A 13,126-nucleotide genomic window follows, 5' to 3' on the forward strand; every position below is an offset into this window, starting at 1 on the left:
ACCAACCAACCAAATACACAAAAAAACTCCCCAGATATAGTTTCTCTATTCACATAGCTTAATGGAGGGAATAAATACTCTAAAAATGCATAAATGCTCCAACACGCGAAAACCACTGGAGTTCTCAGGGAAAGGAACATAAATCTGATCCGTGAATGATGAATGCACGTGGATGATGATAGCACTTTATGCAGAGGTAAACTCATCCATTAACTCATCAAATACTATTAACTCATCAAATACTATTTTAAACATATGCAAAAACCTAAAAGCTGGAGGGAGCATCCTGAATTGTAGTCCCACCCAGTGGCACGTGGAAAACTAGGACTGAAAACATTTGGAAGAAAGGCCACAAGGCTGGGTGAGTGTCAGGTCACACAGGGCTGTGTTGGCCACATTTCGGGTTTTTGATTTTCTGGTAAATCATTAAAAGGCTGTTAGGTAAGTGAGGGATCAAATGAAATTTAGTTTTAGGAGTGTCCTCCAGCAATATGGTAAAAGTAAGTGAAAAAGTGGGCAAGCTTTGAGGCTGGAGGCCCATCGGGATAATCAGGAGTTTCTCTGGATGCAGATGACTGGAAGAATGAGGGTAACTGAAAGGATTTGAGAAAACTTAGCAGGTACACTAGAAAGGACTTAGAGATTAATTTGATTTTGATGCCTGTGAGTGAGAAAGAGAAATCAAGTAAAATGTAGGTAGTTCACATCAGTAATCCTTTTGAATCTTGACGGTGTGTCCCCCATGTACTAAGCGCTTAATTTCGTTTTTCATTTAAACTAATTAAATGTGACGTAGACAGTTTATTTTTTCAAGACAAAGGCAGCATCTTTTCTGTGTTTGTATCCCCCCTACCTGGCACATAGTAAAGATCATGGAACTTAATGTGTTTAATGAACCATAGCAAGGAAAAATGGTTGCCTGTCCACTTACCAACAACATTGAGTATAGCTGTCCTTCCTTACTTCCACATTTAGCATTTCATGGTATCAAGCAGATAAGTGAATTACATGTTATTACAATATAGCATATTAAAGTGATTTAAAATTTTCTCATTATTTCATACTTACTCAGTGATACCATGGTTGATTCTGCTGAAAAAGTGTTATTATTTTATTATTATTAAATAATAAAAATACAAAATTCATAGGTTCAATGTACTTTATGTTCAGAATTGCTATACTCATTTCAGATTAATTCATGTTTACCCAACCAAAAACTGATATCCCTGGATTATTAAAAAAAAAAAAAAAAACAGCATGTTGCACATTTTGTGGGAAACGTTAAAACCTGTGCTTATGGAATCAGCCTGGAACCACATTTTTATGACTTACAAAAGAAATTAGGCCCTACATTCAAAGTGTTGGTTATTAAATATTGTATCTTTAAAAAATCAGCATGTTGAAAAACATTTGTATTTCATAGATAAAAATTGTAGGAGATAGAAATGAATATAGTTCTTAAACTTTAAAAATGATCCAAAGATGCTGCTAACAAAGGCTGCCTTTGATGAACTGATTTTTCTAAAGTATTTTTAAAAGGTTAGCAAATCGAGTTAACCTTCAAAATAAGTTCAAGGATGTGTTTCTAAATGTGTGGTTTCTGTTTATCTGGAATACAGATCAAAACGCTGTGGTATTGCCAAAGGAAAATAAGCTGTTTTCCCAGTTACATTACAAATATCTTTAAAGTCTGCTTTGGGGATCTTTAAATTCTGTTTTCTATTTGCTTTTTCTTTTCAAAACAAGAGCACAAGCTGTTCATTAAGAAAAGGAAGAACAACTGGAGGTTATATAAGGACAGCTGCTTCTACTCACCATGTCAACTGATAAACAGTTAGACATCTACTGCCCCCAAAAGAAAATCAATATTTATAGAAGAGCCAGAGTTTCAAATATATGGTTAGTGTTATGACTATACTCGATTTTAAAGTTCTTAAGCTTTTTACCTGTGACCACTAGGAAAACATGCTGCCATTTACAGTGGGTTGCTCTGTGAAAAGTGGTTTCTGCTTACATCACTTCATTTCAAAGAATTCGCTCGGACAATCGGATTGCCTCAAGCTGAAACAGCAGCCCAATTACTAGTAAAAACTGCCTCAGACTTTAAAAGCCTGCAGGGCTTTAAAAATCAATGATGCTATAGTATTTGCATCCTAAAAAAGGCAGCCAAAAAGCAAACTAAAATGTTGGAAACGTGTTCTTCAACACTATTTCAAAGTATTTCTACTCTTCATTCATCTGTTTGGGAGACATAATTAGACACTGCCAGTTCTATCGATATTGCCAATGGCTAATGAGCACAGGCAAAGACCATTAGGACATAGAGCAAATATTTTGAAAAAAAAAATCAGAGAAGGGTAATTCACATACATAGTCACTTATACATCCCATTGTAACTTTAAGCTAATGGGGGTCATGAGAAAAATAAAAATCAGCATGTGTAAAAGTAATCTTCTTTCAAGTTTTTGGGCTCCTGTATTAGGTTGCTCTATTATAGAATGTTATTATCTACCTAAATTGTGTCTGTTTGATTTTATTTATTTATTTTTTTTAATTTTTTTTATTTTTTTATTTTATTTTTTTTTTTGTTTGATTTTATATTAGTCCTGGAAGGGAAGATTGTATTACTGTGTGCCCCCATAATTATGATGTAATCATCACACCCTGAGAACACAGGTAAGCCAAGGGGACCTTCTTTTGGGATGGCAAACACAGTGGCATGACATCGCAGATATATGAAGGGCACCTTTCATCTCTCTCATATCACTGTGTCCTTAATCAGGGGTTAGATCAGAGAAATGGGGCAAAGGCTCCCAATTTGCTGCAATTCTTGTGAGTTTCCCTGGTATAGAACAGACATCCATAGAGAATTCAGTAGAAAAGAGGAAACATAAGTGGCTTCCTTTTAAAATACGTGCATTCATTTAGTCATTCACTGATTCTTCTAATTATTTAACACATAGTGTTTCAAGGACTGCAAAGTGACAGGAAAGTTGCTAAACACAGTAACTACAAGTCGTTGGATACAGAGACAAGTAATAAACATAAAACACTATGGTGCATGGTAATAATGGATTGGCCATGACATCAAAACTGCAGAGCATACACTTTTGAGAGAGAAAGAATACCGGGTTTTTTCAGCACAGAGCTCCAGCAGAAACCAAATAATAAAGTAGGTATGGAGTATCTTATGGGGTATATTGAAAGGAAGCAAAGTTGTCAGAATTCATTTTATAAAGGCTCAGTACTTAAAGATCACATTCTGAGCAATTGCATTAGAGGAGAATAAGATTCCGTGATAGAAGCTCTGGTGTAAAAAGTGAGAGTCCCCTCACAAAAGATGCCCAACCACTTGGGCAAATTAATAGAAAACAGATTGATAGATCATTCAATCAATAGATACAGATAGATATTAAGAGATACATGAAAAAAAATATTATTCCCTAGAAAGAATTATAACAATTTCCTTAGCCAGATTAAGGAAGTTCTAGAGAATTACACAGAACTCGATATAAGCTCTTTAGAGTTTTTCATAAATACATGGGTGTGTTTGTGTGTGTCTATGTATATTAGAGCAAAGGATGTAAGTCTAAGTGCAGATGTGCATGCATGTATTCCCCTATTATCCCCACGCACCAACCATTCTCTTTACAAACTTTCCTGTTACTCAAGAAGATGAAAAATAGAATCCCAACAATTCTAGATGATAGCAAAGAATCCATGATTTTAAGAGTATCAGAAACCATCACTAATGACTAAAATCGTTATTCACTCAAAAAATGCTCAATATCATACGACTCACAGATTCCTGATTTTCCAATACAACCTATTTTATCTATTTTTGGATGCTCTGAAAGCTGCCTAGGGCTAGAATTGTTTTTGGCATCCAACTCTAGTTTCCACTTATTTCCCTTCCTTTTCCACAGAAGCAATTTATTGTTTTGTGTTTTTGGTTTTTCCTGTTTGCCCATACTACCAGCAGGCAGGTCCCATGTTCAGCAATGCTGACAGTCTCGGAGACATATAGAAACATAAATGCCCATTAGGAAATTCGTAGATGTTTTCAAACATATTCCCCAAATGTCCTCTTCCTGGTTTCCAAAATACCTTTCCAGATTTAAATGAGCCCATCTCTTAAGAGCAATACGCTTCCAAATGATATTTATTGTAATGTAAAAATTACACTTTCCAGAATATACACAGTCCCTGTTGAGCAACATAAAGTCAATAGTTAAACAGTTAGCAAGCTTTCCTTTTTACCCTTTAAACTCTAACACTTGTCACTTCATTACTGTTCGAGAAATGGTTCTACCATTTATCTGCCTTTTTCATTCAATGGAAAAATTATACAAAAGACTAACACAGCACTTTTAACAAATAATATTCATTGTGAGTGGATATAATACACTTGGTTGAAATAATTCTCAATTACTTATATTCCTGAATATGAATTTATATAATCACACATAACACATTTCTTTCTTCCGTTACTCCTTTCTTCATATTTGAGTTTATATATTTCTACAAGTAGTGATTTGAATTCAGAAAGGATCATCAAAAGAAAATGAAAAGGTTATATAAATGTCAACGCCTTGCTATGAATTTTACAGGTTCTTGCGGAACTCAACTCTGAGTATCTGGACTGGCTTTCTACTATAAAGAGAAATACTTCTATGCGTGACATAGTTCCTGACAATAGCTTCTTGACATAGAAGAAGCTTGAAGAGTGTGACAAAAATCCTTCTTAATCACACATTTACACATGCATTGCCCTCATTTTTCTTTTGCATAGTAATACTGGATCTTAATAAGAAGGCTTATACTGCTTATTGCCTCTTTATCTACAAAAGAAGAGTTTTTACAGCCTCATCTATACTTTCAAAAACTAGAGCATGCCAGTTAGAAACCAAACTGGTTTTTCCAAACCATGTAATACATTTTAACATACAAAAAGAGGAGGTGAGCATGATATTTTGTTCTCGTTCTTCTGGGCTATATAATAATGGCATTGATGAACACATGGCTAAACATAAACTATTGAAATAGAACTTTAAAAATTACTTTATCAGTATGGTTGGATCCCATCATATGAATTTATGTTTTGGTCTCTGTCTAAACTTTGAGATCTTGATAGCCCCTGTGTCTTCTCTTTGTTTGTGTCTTCTCATAATGCCTCATTTCCTTAAAAAACAATGTAATGTTATCAGAGGTAATTTTTATAAGTAGTATGTTGGAAAAATTCTAGAAAATTATAAAAATGAGATCATAATCATAGCACCCGGGTATGGAATTGTCTCACTCCTTTTTTTTCTTTTTTAGTTCTTTTAAAAAAATTAAAATTCTTTATTAAAATGTATTTTCCTTTTAAATTCTTTTTAAATGAATTTTTTAAAATAAATGATTTTTATTTTTAAAAATTTAGAAAAGTATAAGGAAAATAATGAAATTACTCCTAGTGCCACCATTCAGAGATAGTTGACCCTTACTTTTATTTTCATATCTACTCTCTGTGACTAAAGTAGGATATTTTATTATCCTATGTTATGCTTTTCCACATATCAATGAGTAATTGACAGTGATTTAATATTTTTTAAAAACATAAATTTTAATATCTGCATAATTTACCACCCTATATCTTCAGGAAATCATTTAGTCAGTAGAAAGCATCTCTGTTTAAACATTAACAAAATTTCTTACCAACTCAGCCAGGTTTATTTGTGAAACAAGGAAATATAAGATTACTTCTCCTTAAAATTTTTTTTCCTTAAATTGAGCTAATACATGTGGATCTCTCTGTGTACTGCTTACTCCCCTTTTCTAGCATAAAACTTGTGCCATGAAAGAAACAAAGAAAAAAGAGTTTTAGGCATTTGAGAGAAATGTAGTCTTTCTCACTTTAGATGAAAAATGGCTTAATAGTGCAACTTTCACAAACACAATTTTGGGCATTACTATGGTGATAAACAACATTTTATTTAAACTAGTCGAAAAGTAGCAATATTTGTAGAAACAAACCTTCAGCATGTTTAAAATTTTATTTTCCCTTGCAGAGGAAAAAGACGTCAGATTTATTTACCTGGGGATATGATATAGAAGAAATCTTTAAATTCATCCATCCAAACTTCTGCTAGTCTCCTGTTGTTTTTGTTGATGACATGACCAGTGCCACCAGGGAAAGTGTATGGAGTTGCCTTCCGAAAAACGTGACCAACGTGGGAGCAAGTCACAATCTCCAGAGAACCTCCACATTGCCAAATCTGGGAAAAGGAACAATCATCATATCACAATCATTATCAACAATGCAGTAATATTTTCTAACAAGTAACTGAGGCTAACTAAGTCCAAATCTTTAGATTGTACATGGTTCAAGCAAACATTAGATAGATACAGAATTTAGAGCTGGTATACTAGCTCGGCAAAAGTTTCTAATTTAGAATACTTTGATAGGTGTAAATACTACAGCATTGGATTTGTGAAACTAAGATGCATTTATTTTTTCATGTGCCTTTATCTACCAAATTTTCAGTTTCTAGTAGTTAACCTATTTGCTACTTAATAGATATTTAGTATCTAAGATCTGCCATGATTTAATGAATTTGCACACGTTAGATGCCATGGTAAAGAACTAAATTTGATTTGGAGAAAAACCAACTATATTCCATTCATCTGCACTTTTTAATGACCATTAATTCTCAGCTGTCCCATGACCCCTGTCCCTTACAACTTTGGATATGTCATTCTTATTAAAATGTGTTAGGACTCCTTTACATCTGCACAACATGTATGCATCCTTCAAAATCTGTCCCTGGTCATTTATTCTAGGAAGCTATGTGGAAAGGTTTAGTATTTTGTGACTTTTGTACTTTAAACATCCTTTTAAAAAAGATTTATTTTAGAGAGAAAGAGAGAGCACATGCACAAGCGGGGGTAGGGGAAGAGGGAGAGAATCCTCAAGCAGACTCCCCACTGAGCACAGAGTGCAGTTTGGGGCTGGATCCGATAACCCATAAGCTCATGACTTGAGCTGAAACCAAGAGTCTAGCACTCGTCCAACCCAGTCACCCAGGTGCTCTTTGAACATCCTTTCATGAAGAATGATTACAGTCTTATAAGCAATTTTTACTTCACTATCTCTCTCTTAAAACTATAAACTCCTAGGAAACATATGTCATACTGTCCTGGACTTACTGTGCAGTTGAGGCTAGTTATTTAGTATCCCTAATACATTTATTTCTATGAAATCACATTGTTTAGCCTTAGGTATACTAATAACACTATGTATATGTGCATGGTATATATAGATATCCAGACATATGACACACACCTGCATATGTTTATTACATACATGTAACACATAGCTTTTGTGCCACATGTTATTTATCCCAATAAACAAGAGCCATAGTTATCAGTATATATAATTGGAAGGATTGGATTTTATACTGTAACTAATAATTGCTCTTATTTTAAGGAGAGTTGCTTATTTTGAAAGATAAAGTTTTCCCTAACTGGCCTCTTAAGCAATACTCATCTTAGAAGATGGTTGTCCTTGGGCTTGGGTAGCAGTAAGACACGTTCATTTTTTCCAGAAGGTGGGAGGTGCCAAATAACAAATTGTATTCATCAACACCGGCTTGTGCATTACCTATGCGATCCTTTCTTTCTCATTTTCCAATTGTTTAAGCAGCATAATACTAAGAGTAAAGAAATTTCAACCTAACACTAAAATGTAAGTATAAAATATAAATGAAATACAAAATAATATAATTCGCTATACCCTCAAAAGACAGGATAGAGCATTCTTAAATAATCAAAGTTTTTAACTGGTAACTCTGTCATCTTTGTAGCATTAAATCTATAAACTGTCTTGGAATTAAGCAATCTTTACATTCTTCCGTCCCATTATGAGGGAGGAAGTTGATCCTTCTCCATCAAAGATAAATCAATACTTGTATGTCAGTCTAGACCATATGCCTAAGTCTGTCTTAGAACGTCACTGGTCTAGTTCACCCCTGGATTTCCTCCAGAAACATCAATAATTTTGCTCATTACTAGATTATGGTTACCTTCACATAACATCTCATTAATCTCCTATCTTTAAAACAGATTTAAAAAATAAACACTGAAAAGGTTACAAACACATCAAAAGTCCTTCCCTTGGTCCACATTCTCTTGGTTCAAAGTATCTCATTCTCTGTTTCCCTTCAATGTAAATTAACATAAAATTTTAATGGATACATGTTGTTTGCCTTCCGAATTTTCATCCACCTTCCTACTCATAGTGAAATGCTGTTTATTTTGGTAGCTCCTCCAAAATTGCCATGGTGAAAAACACAAATTTTTCCTTTAATGAATATCTAGTGGACTTCCTTTCTTGGATTGTCCTGCTTTTCCTCCCTCCCAGTACTCACTGTTTATATGTTTTTCGCTCTAAATTTATATTGAAATGTTAGCTTCTACCTTCCTTTATTCATTCTCCTGATGGTCTTATTCACTCCTGTCATTTTTTTACATAGGATCTGAATACTCAACCTCAACAGTGACATCTCAACCCAAGCCTCTTCTCTGGGATCCAGACTGTGTATTCAAACACCAACTTGGTATCTGCTCTCACATGTCTCAGACGCACCTGAATAAACAAGTCTGAAGTGGAACTGTTAGTTCATCCCTGCCCTATCAGCCAGGTTTTACCTTTTTAGTCCTTTTAATCATCAATAATTGGTGCCACCACTAACTCAGGAGGTCAAACAAACATACAGACAAATCAAAACAACAAGAAAACCCAAAACCTCAAAACCATAAAACAACAACAACAAGAAAAAGAAGGAAAAATGAAAAAGTAAACAGAAGCTCCTCCCCCTTGGTCTTGGTAAACCCTAGAGGTCATTATTGACTTTTTTTTTTCATCACTTATATTCAATCTGTTAACAAATCCTGCCTTTGCTATCTATAAAATTAATAATTCTCTATATATCCATCTCTCTCCATCTGTCCACCACCATCCTTGTCTGTCCACCAACATCTCTTGTGTTTCAATTGCAGTAGACTCTTAATTGTCTTGCTGCTCTCACTGTTGCTCTCCTATAATTCGTTTTGAACCGAGAAAGCACAGTGGTCTTTAAAAAAACTAATCATTTCATTTTACTTCCATGTTTAAATACTTCCATAGTTTTTTACTGAACTGTGAATATAAACCAGATCCTTCAGCAGGGCCTCGCAGGCCCTACGCGATGCTCTCCCGCTGTCAGTCAGCACTGGGGATATTGGCCCTCTGCCATTTCCTGGAATAACAGATCGCATACGCTCACACAACAAAGCCTCCATGCGTGCTTTCCCTACACCTGGAATACGACTATGGACTATCGGACTGCCTCTGTCCCATACTTCTCATCTTGGCCAAAGCATCCCTGCATCACAGAGCTCTTCCCTAATTTCCATATTTAAAGGGCCCCTCTCCAATTGTTTTCTGAATTAGCACCTTATTTATTTCCCTCTTTGCTTATCACAACCTGTAGTCTATTTATTTGTTTGGCTGTGCACTCCCCGCACTAGAACATAGACTTTAAAAGGGCAACGGAGCGATCTGGTCATTGTTTACCCCTACCCCCTACCTGCAGCCAAGCCCGGTGCTGGTTACACAGGAGATGTCACTGCATGTTGGTTGAATGGAAACATGAGTAACTCAAAATTAACTACCAAGATTAATATTTAAAAAAGCATCCGTGGCAGAATGAGGAGATTTAAACAGACATATTTTGAAGGTGTTTTAAACAGCATTATATTTTTGGTATCAGATTAAGCAGAGTAGTCTAATGAAATGAAATGCCACTGTTATTCCACATGCTCTGGGAATTGAGGAAGCTCTTTGGAGGTCACAGCACAACAAATAAACATTAGAAATGGTTGGTGACGTGACAAACAAGTTGCTAAATGATACAATCTTAATTTTTAATTTTACTAAAGTAACCATTTAGGCAAATTCACATTATCACTCTCTTAAAAACATGATTTAGTGAAGACTCAGGTATTTGTGCTGTGACCGAGCCGTTCAGCAAGGAGCCCCAAATTCAGAAGAAATAGCACATGGTGTGTTTCACTGGGGAGGGAACTTCAGATATTCTCTTCATTGTGCAGCGTCCACGGCAGGGTTCCTCCTCCTCTGCGGATGAGGCACGAAGGAAGAGCTGCTCTCCTGCTTCACCCAGCTCATGTGGGGGAGCCACAGAAGTGAAGGAGATGCTGGCATTTCACTCCCTGTCGGATAATTGCCAAGCGGTAAAATCATCAGACGGTGCTGGTGTTGCCATCAGTACACAGCCGACTGTAATGAGTGAGATCGTGGGAAAGCTGCAAGTGTAAGGAAAACCCTGATTCTAGTAAACTAGGAAACACTCCTCTCCTGGAGAATCCTGAAGGTGGCTGCAGGGGGGAGGGGGTAGGGGGTATTGCCCAGCACGTTGCAGCACAATTAATTGGTAGAGGTCCAGTGACGTAGCAATCCTGGTAAGGGACAGTCTTTGGAGAACTGGCCAAGACTTTTGTGGTTCCCCAACTCTACAGACCATGGAATACAGAAGAGGGAAAATGAGCTGTGAGACAGCAAGATGGCGGATAAGCAAGATGTTAACCTTGAGAAGGCAGTTGCAGACCATACAGAGTGAGGGAGAGACTAAGATTTAAACTCTCTGCCAAAAAGCTCTTGGATAACACAGACGATAGAAGGTGAAGCTGAGAACACATATGAGGAAACAATGAAACTGTGCATAGAAGACTCGTGGATGAAGGCCAGTAGAACCAAGTGCGACCAAGTGAGCCAGCAGCAGGCGGCCATCGGAGAACATTCAATCAGGCAGGGCCTGACATTTCTGTAGCCCTCCTATTTGACATGCCCTGGGGGAGTGGGACCCCAGAAGACCCTGCCTTCCCCTTTCCAAGTGCTTCTGTCAGCATGCGCCGGGGGAGAGAAGAGAATTTGAGGCATATACCGCTTATGAAGCCAAAGCTTTAAACTGAACGTTACTAGTATTTTTAATAACTGAAAGTGGCTAGAAAGCTATTGAGTATATCCTCAGTGACATCAGGATTGGAAGGGAATATTCCTCACAGCATTATACAATGATTAGAGGGAAAAAATCATTTTAATTGTGCTTCTTTAAATTTAGCCTGCACAATAAACCCTGTCACATACAAACCAGTGACTGACAGCTGGCTTCTGAGTTCACAATCTGCCTTTTTGCAAATACGGATTACCACTGTGGTTAGGTAAGTGAAGTCACTTTACTTCCACTCTGTCACTTCTTGGCATTACCCTGGTTTGTAGGCTTCTGGATTCTTTGTCCCAAATAGGTTCACAGAAAGAAGAAGGAAATCTACTTTGAAAATATTCAAAAATTAAGTTCCAGTGGTCTGTCTCCTTTCCCACCTAACAGGCAAAGGTAAGGGGATATGCAAGTGCTGATTTTTGATTACCATGCTAATAGGACTGCAATAGGACTTTGTGTGCACATGGACAGGCCTAATGCAGTAATGGCTGTTGACTTACAAGACAGAAAGCAGACTTGGCCCTGACTTTGCTCCCCACAGAGGGAGGCCATTCTTACGTGTATTTGGGAGAGGTGACACAGGTAGAGGTGACTGTTCCGTGACTCAGTATCTCTTGGCTGAGGCTTTGCTTGTGAGCTACAGACTATTGAATAGAATGGAATAAAGTAAGTACCTCTCCCATCGCCTTCAGTGCTCAGAGAACGTGTGGATTAACACTCTTATTGCGCTTCCCAGGTAAAGCCTCTCCTCAACATTTGCACGAAAATGAAAAGATTGAGATAGGGATGCATAACATCACTCGTTAATTAGGCTGATATCTGGTCATAATAAGACCCAGTTAGTTAATACAAAAACAAAACATTTAGTTGATCAGATGTTGACCAAATGGTTACCCTGTACTCAGTAGACACCCCAGTAATGTGAAATAATTCAGACATAAAGAGTTTACAGAAAACCATATGGTTAAGTATTAAAGCGGGAATAACTCAAACTGAGTAGGGACCCCAATAATTACCACGATAATTTTCTGTAGCATATTCTCAATAAATATTTCAGAAAAATGGAAGAAAGGAAGCAAAGAAAAAAAGAAGGAAGAATATGACACAGTCATTAAAAAGCTGGGCTTGGAAATAAGGGAGTAGAGTTCCTCCAGCAGTTCTGTCGCTTACTGTCTGCGCATACTCGTGAAGCTTATTCAGGTCTTCAAGACTTTAACTTTTCCTCTGAAAAATAGAGATATAACACCTACTTCCTAAGACCCTAAAAAGATAGTGTATATCAAGCTTTGTGCCTGACACCTCATATGGGACGAAGCAAAAGGTTATCTGCATATTACTTAACTTTTATCGTTGTTTTTGAGGGAAACCAACACCTGTAGTGAATGGACCTATTGTTGCTTCTTTAAAAATACTTTGTTTAAACCTTGGTAAGTTTTGCCTCTTATTGGAATTGCAATATTAACATCCAGGGTTTTAGGTACAGTGCAGAGTTTAAAAGAATAACCAATTAGTTTCCAATTAGAACACTACATTTTGTTCTCCTCTGAAATTATTTTACAGTGTCTGAAAAAGCAGCAGAAACTGAATAAAACATGAGGTTTCATCCACATGAGCATGTGATGTCCAGATTACTTTGAATCTCGGAGCATATCTGATGGTTACTTTCCAGGCTTCCTACGGATTAGTATTTGCACGTTGTATCTCTCTCAAGTAAATCTGACCATGGACGAAATACAAACTGTCCTTTTATCCACAGAGGATTGAAGCTAGCCAGTCACTTGTTTTCTTTCCCAGATATTTTTATGAGAGTCTTTTGGTGATAGAAAAGGTTATTAATCAAAATGTAAAATGCCCATTGCTCATTTGACTATCTGCTTGATTTTCTTCCCCCAGCTAGAAGACAATTAACGAACATCCATTATCTTTTTCATGTTTTTTGGCACCTACATCAGTGACATTTTAATTAAGGTTCATAAACTTCATAAGCTCCAACTCTGCAATCTCAGTTCTAGTGCTACTATTTCTAATTTTACAGCTGTTGTGCCAAATTCATGCAGCTGCTTGTTTTTATACTAATCTTTATCCCC

At 36.6% G+C, this 13,126-nt stretch overlaps 1 protein-coding gene and 1 long non-coding RNA gene across 6 annotated transcripts in view; one reads left to right on the forward strand and one right to left on the reverse strand.

Moving 5' to 3' along the window:
- LOC144304529 (uncharacterized) overlaps nt 1-8,651 on the forward strand; it is a 40,506-nt gene extending 31,855 nt beyond the window's left edge. The window contains exons 2-6 of the long non-coding RNA XR_013371481.1: nt 1,747-1,899; nt 2,605-2,676; nt 4,611-4,959; nt 6,051-6,321; nt 8,514-8,651. This is a non-coding gene — a long non-coding RNA (uncharacterized LOC144304529). The remainder of the gene's footprint in view (nt 1-1,746; nt 1,900-2,604; nt 2,677-4,610; nt 4,960-6,050; nt 6,322-8,513) is intronic.
- Nucleotides 1-13,126, reverse strand: part of GALNT13 (polypeptide N-acetylgalactosaminyltransferase 13) — a 537,911-nt gene that overhangs the window by 145,854 nt on the left and 378,931 nt on the right. For all 5 annotated transcript variants that reach the window (XM_077883057.1, XM_077883055.1, XM_077883056.1 and 2 more), the window contains one exon: nt 6,077-6,257. In XM_077883057.1, coding sequence (XP_077739183.1) covers nt 6,077-6,257 — 181 coding nt within the window. The remainder of the gene's footprint in view (nt 1-6,076; nt 6,258-13,126) is intronic.

The sequence above is a fragment of the Canis aureus genome, chromosome 34 (assembly GCF_053574225.1).
Source record: "Canis aureus isolate CA01 chromosome 34, VMU_Caureus_v.1.0, whole genome shotgun sequence".
Lineage (NCBI taxonomy): Eukaryota > Metazoa > Chordata > Mammalia > Carnivora > Canidae > Canis > Canis aureus.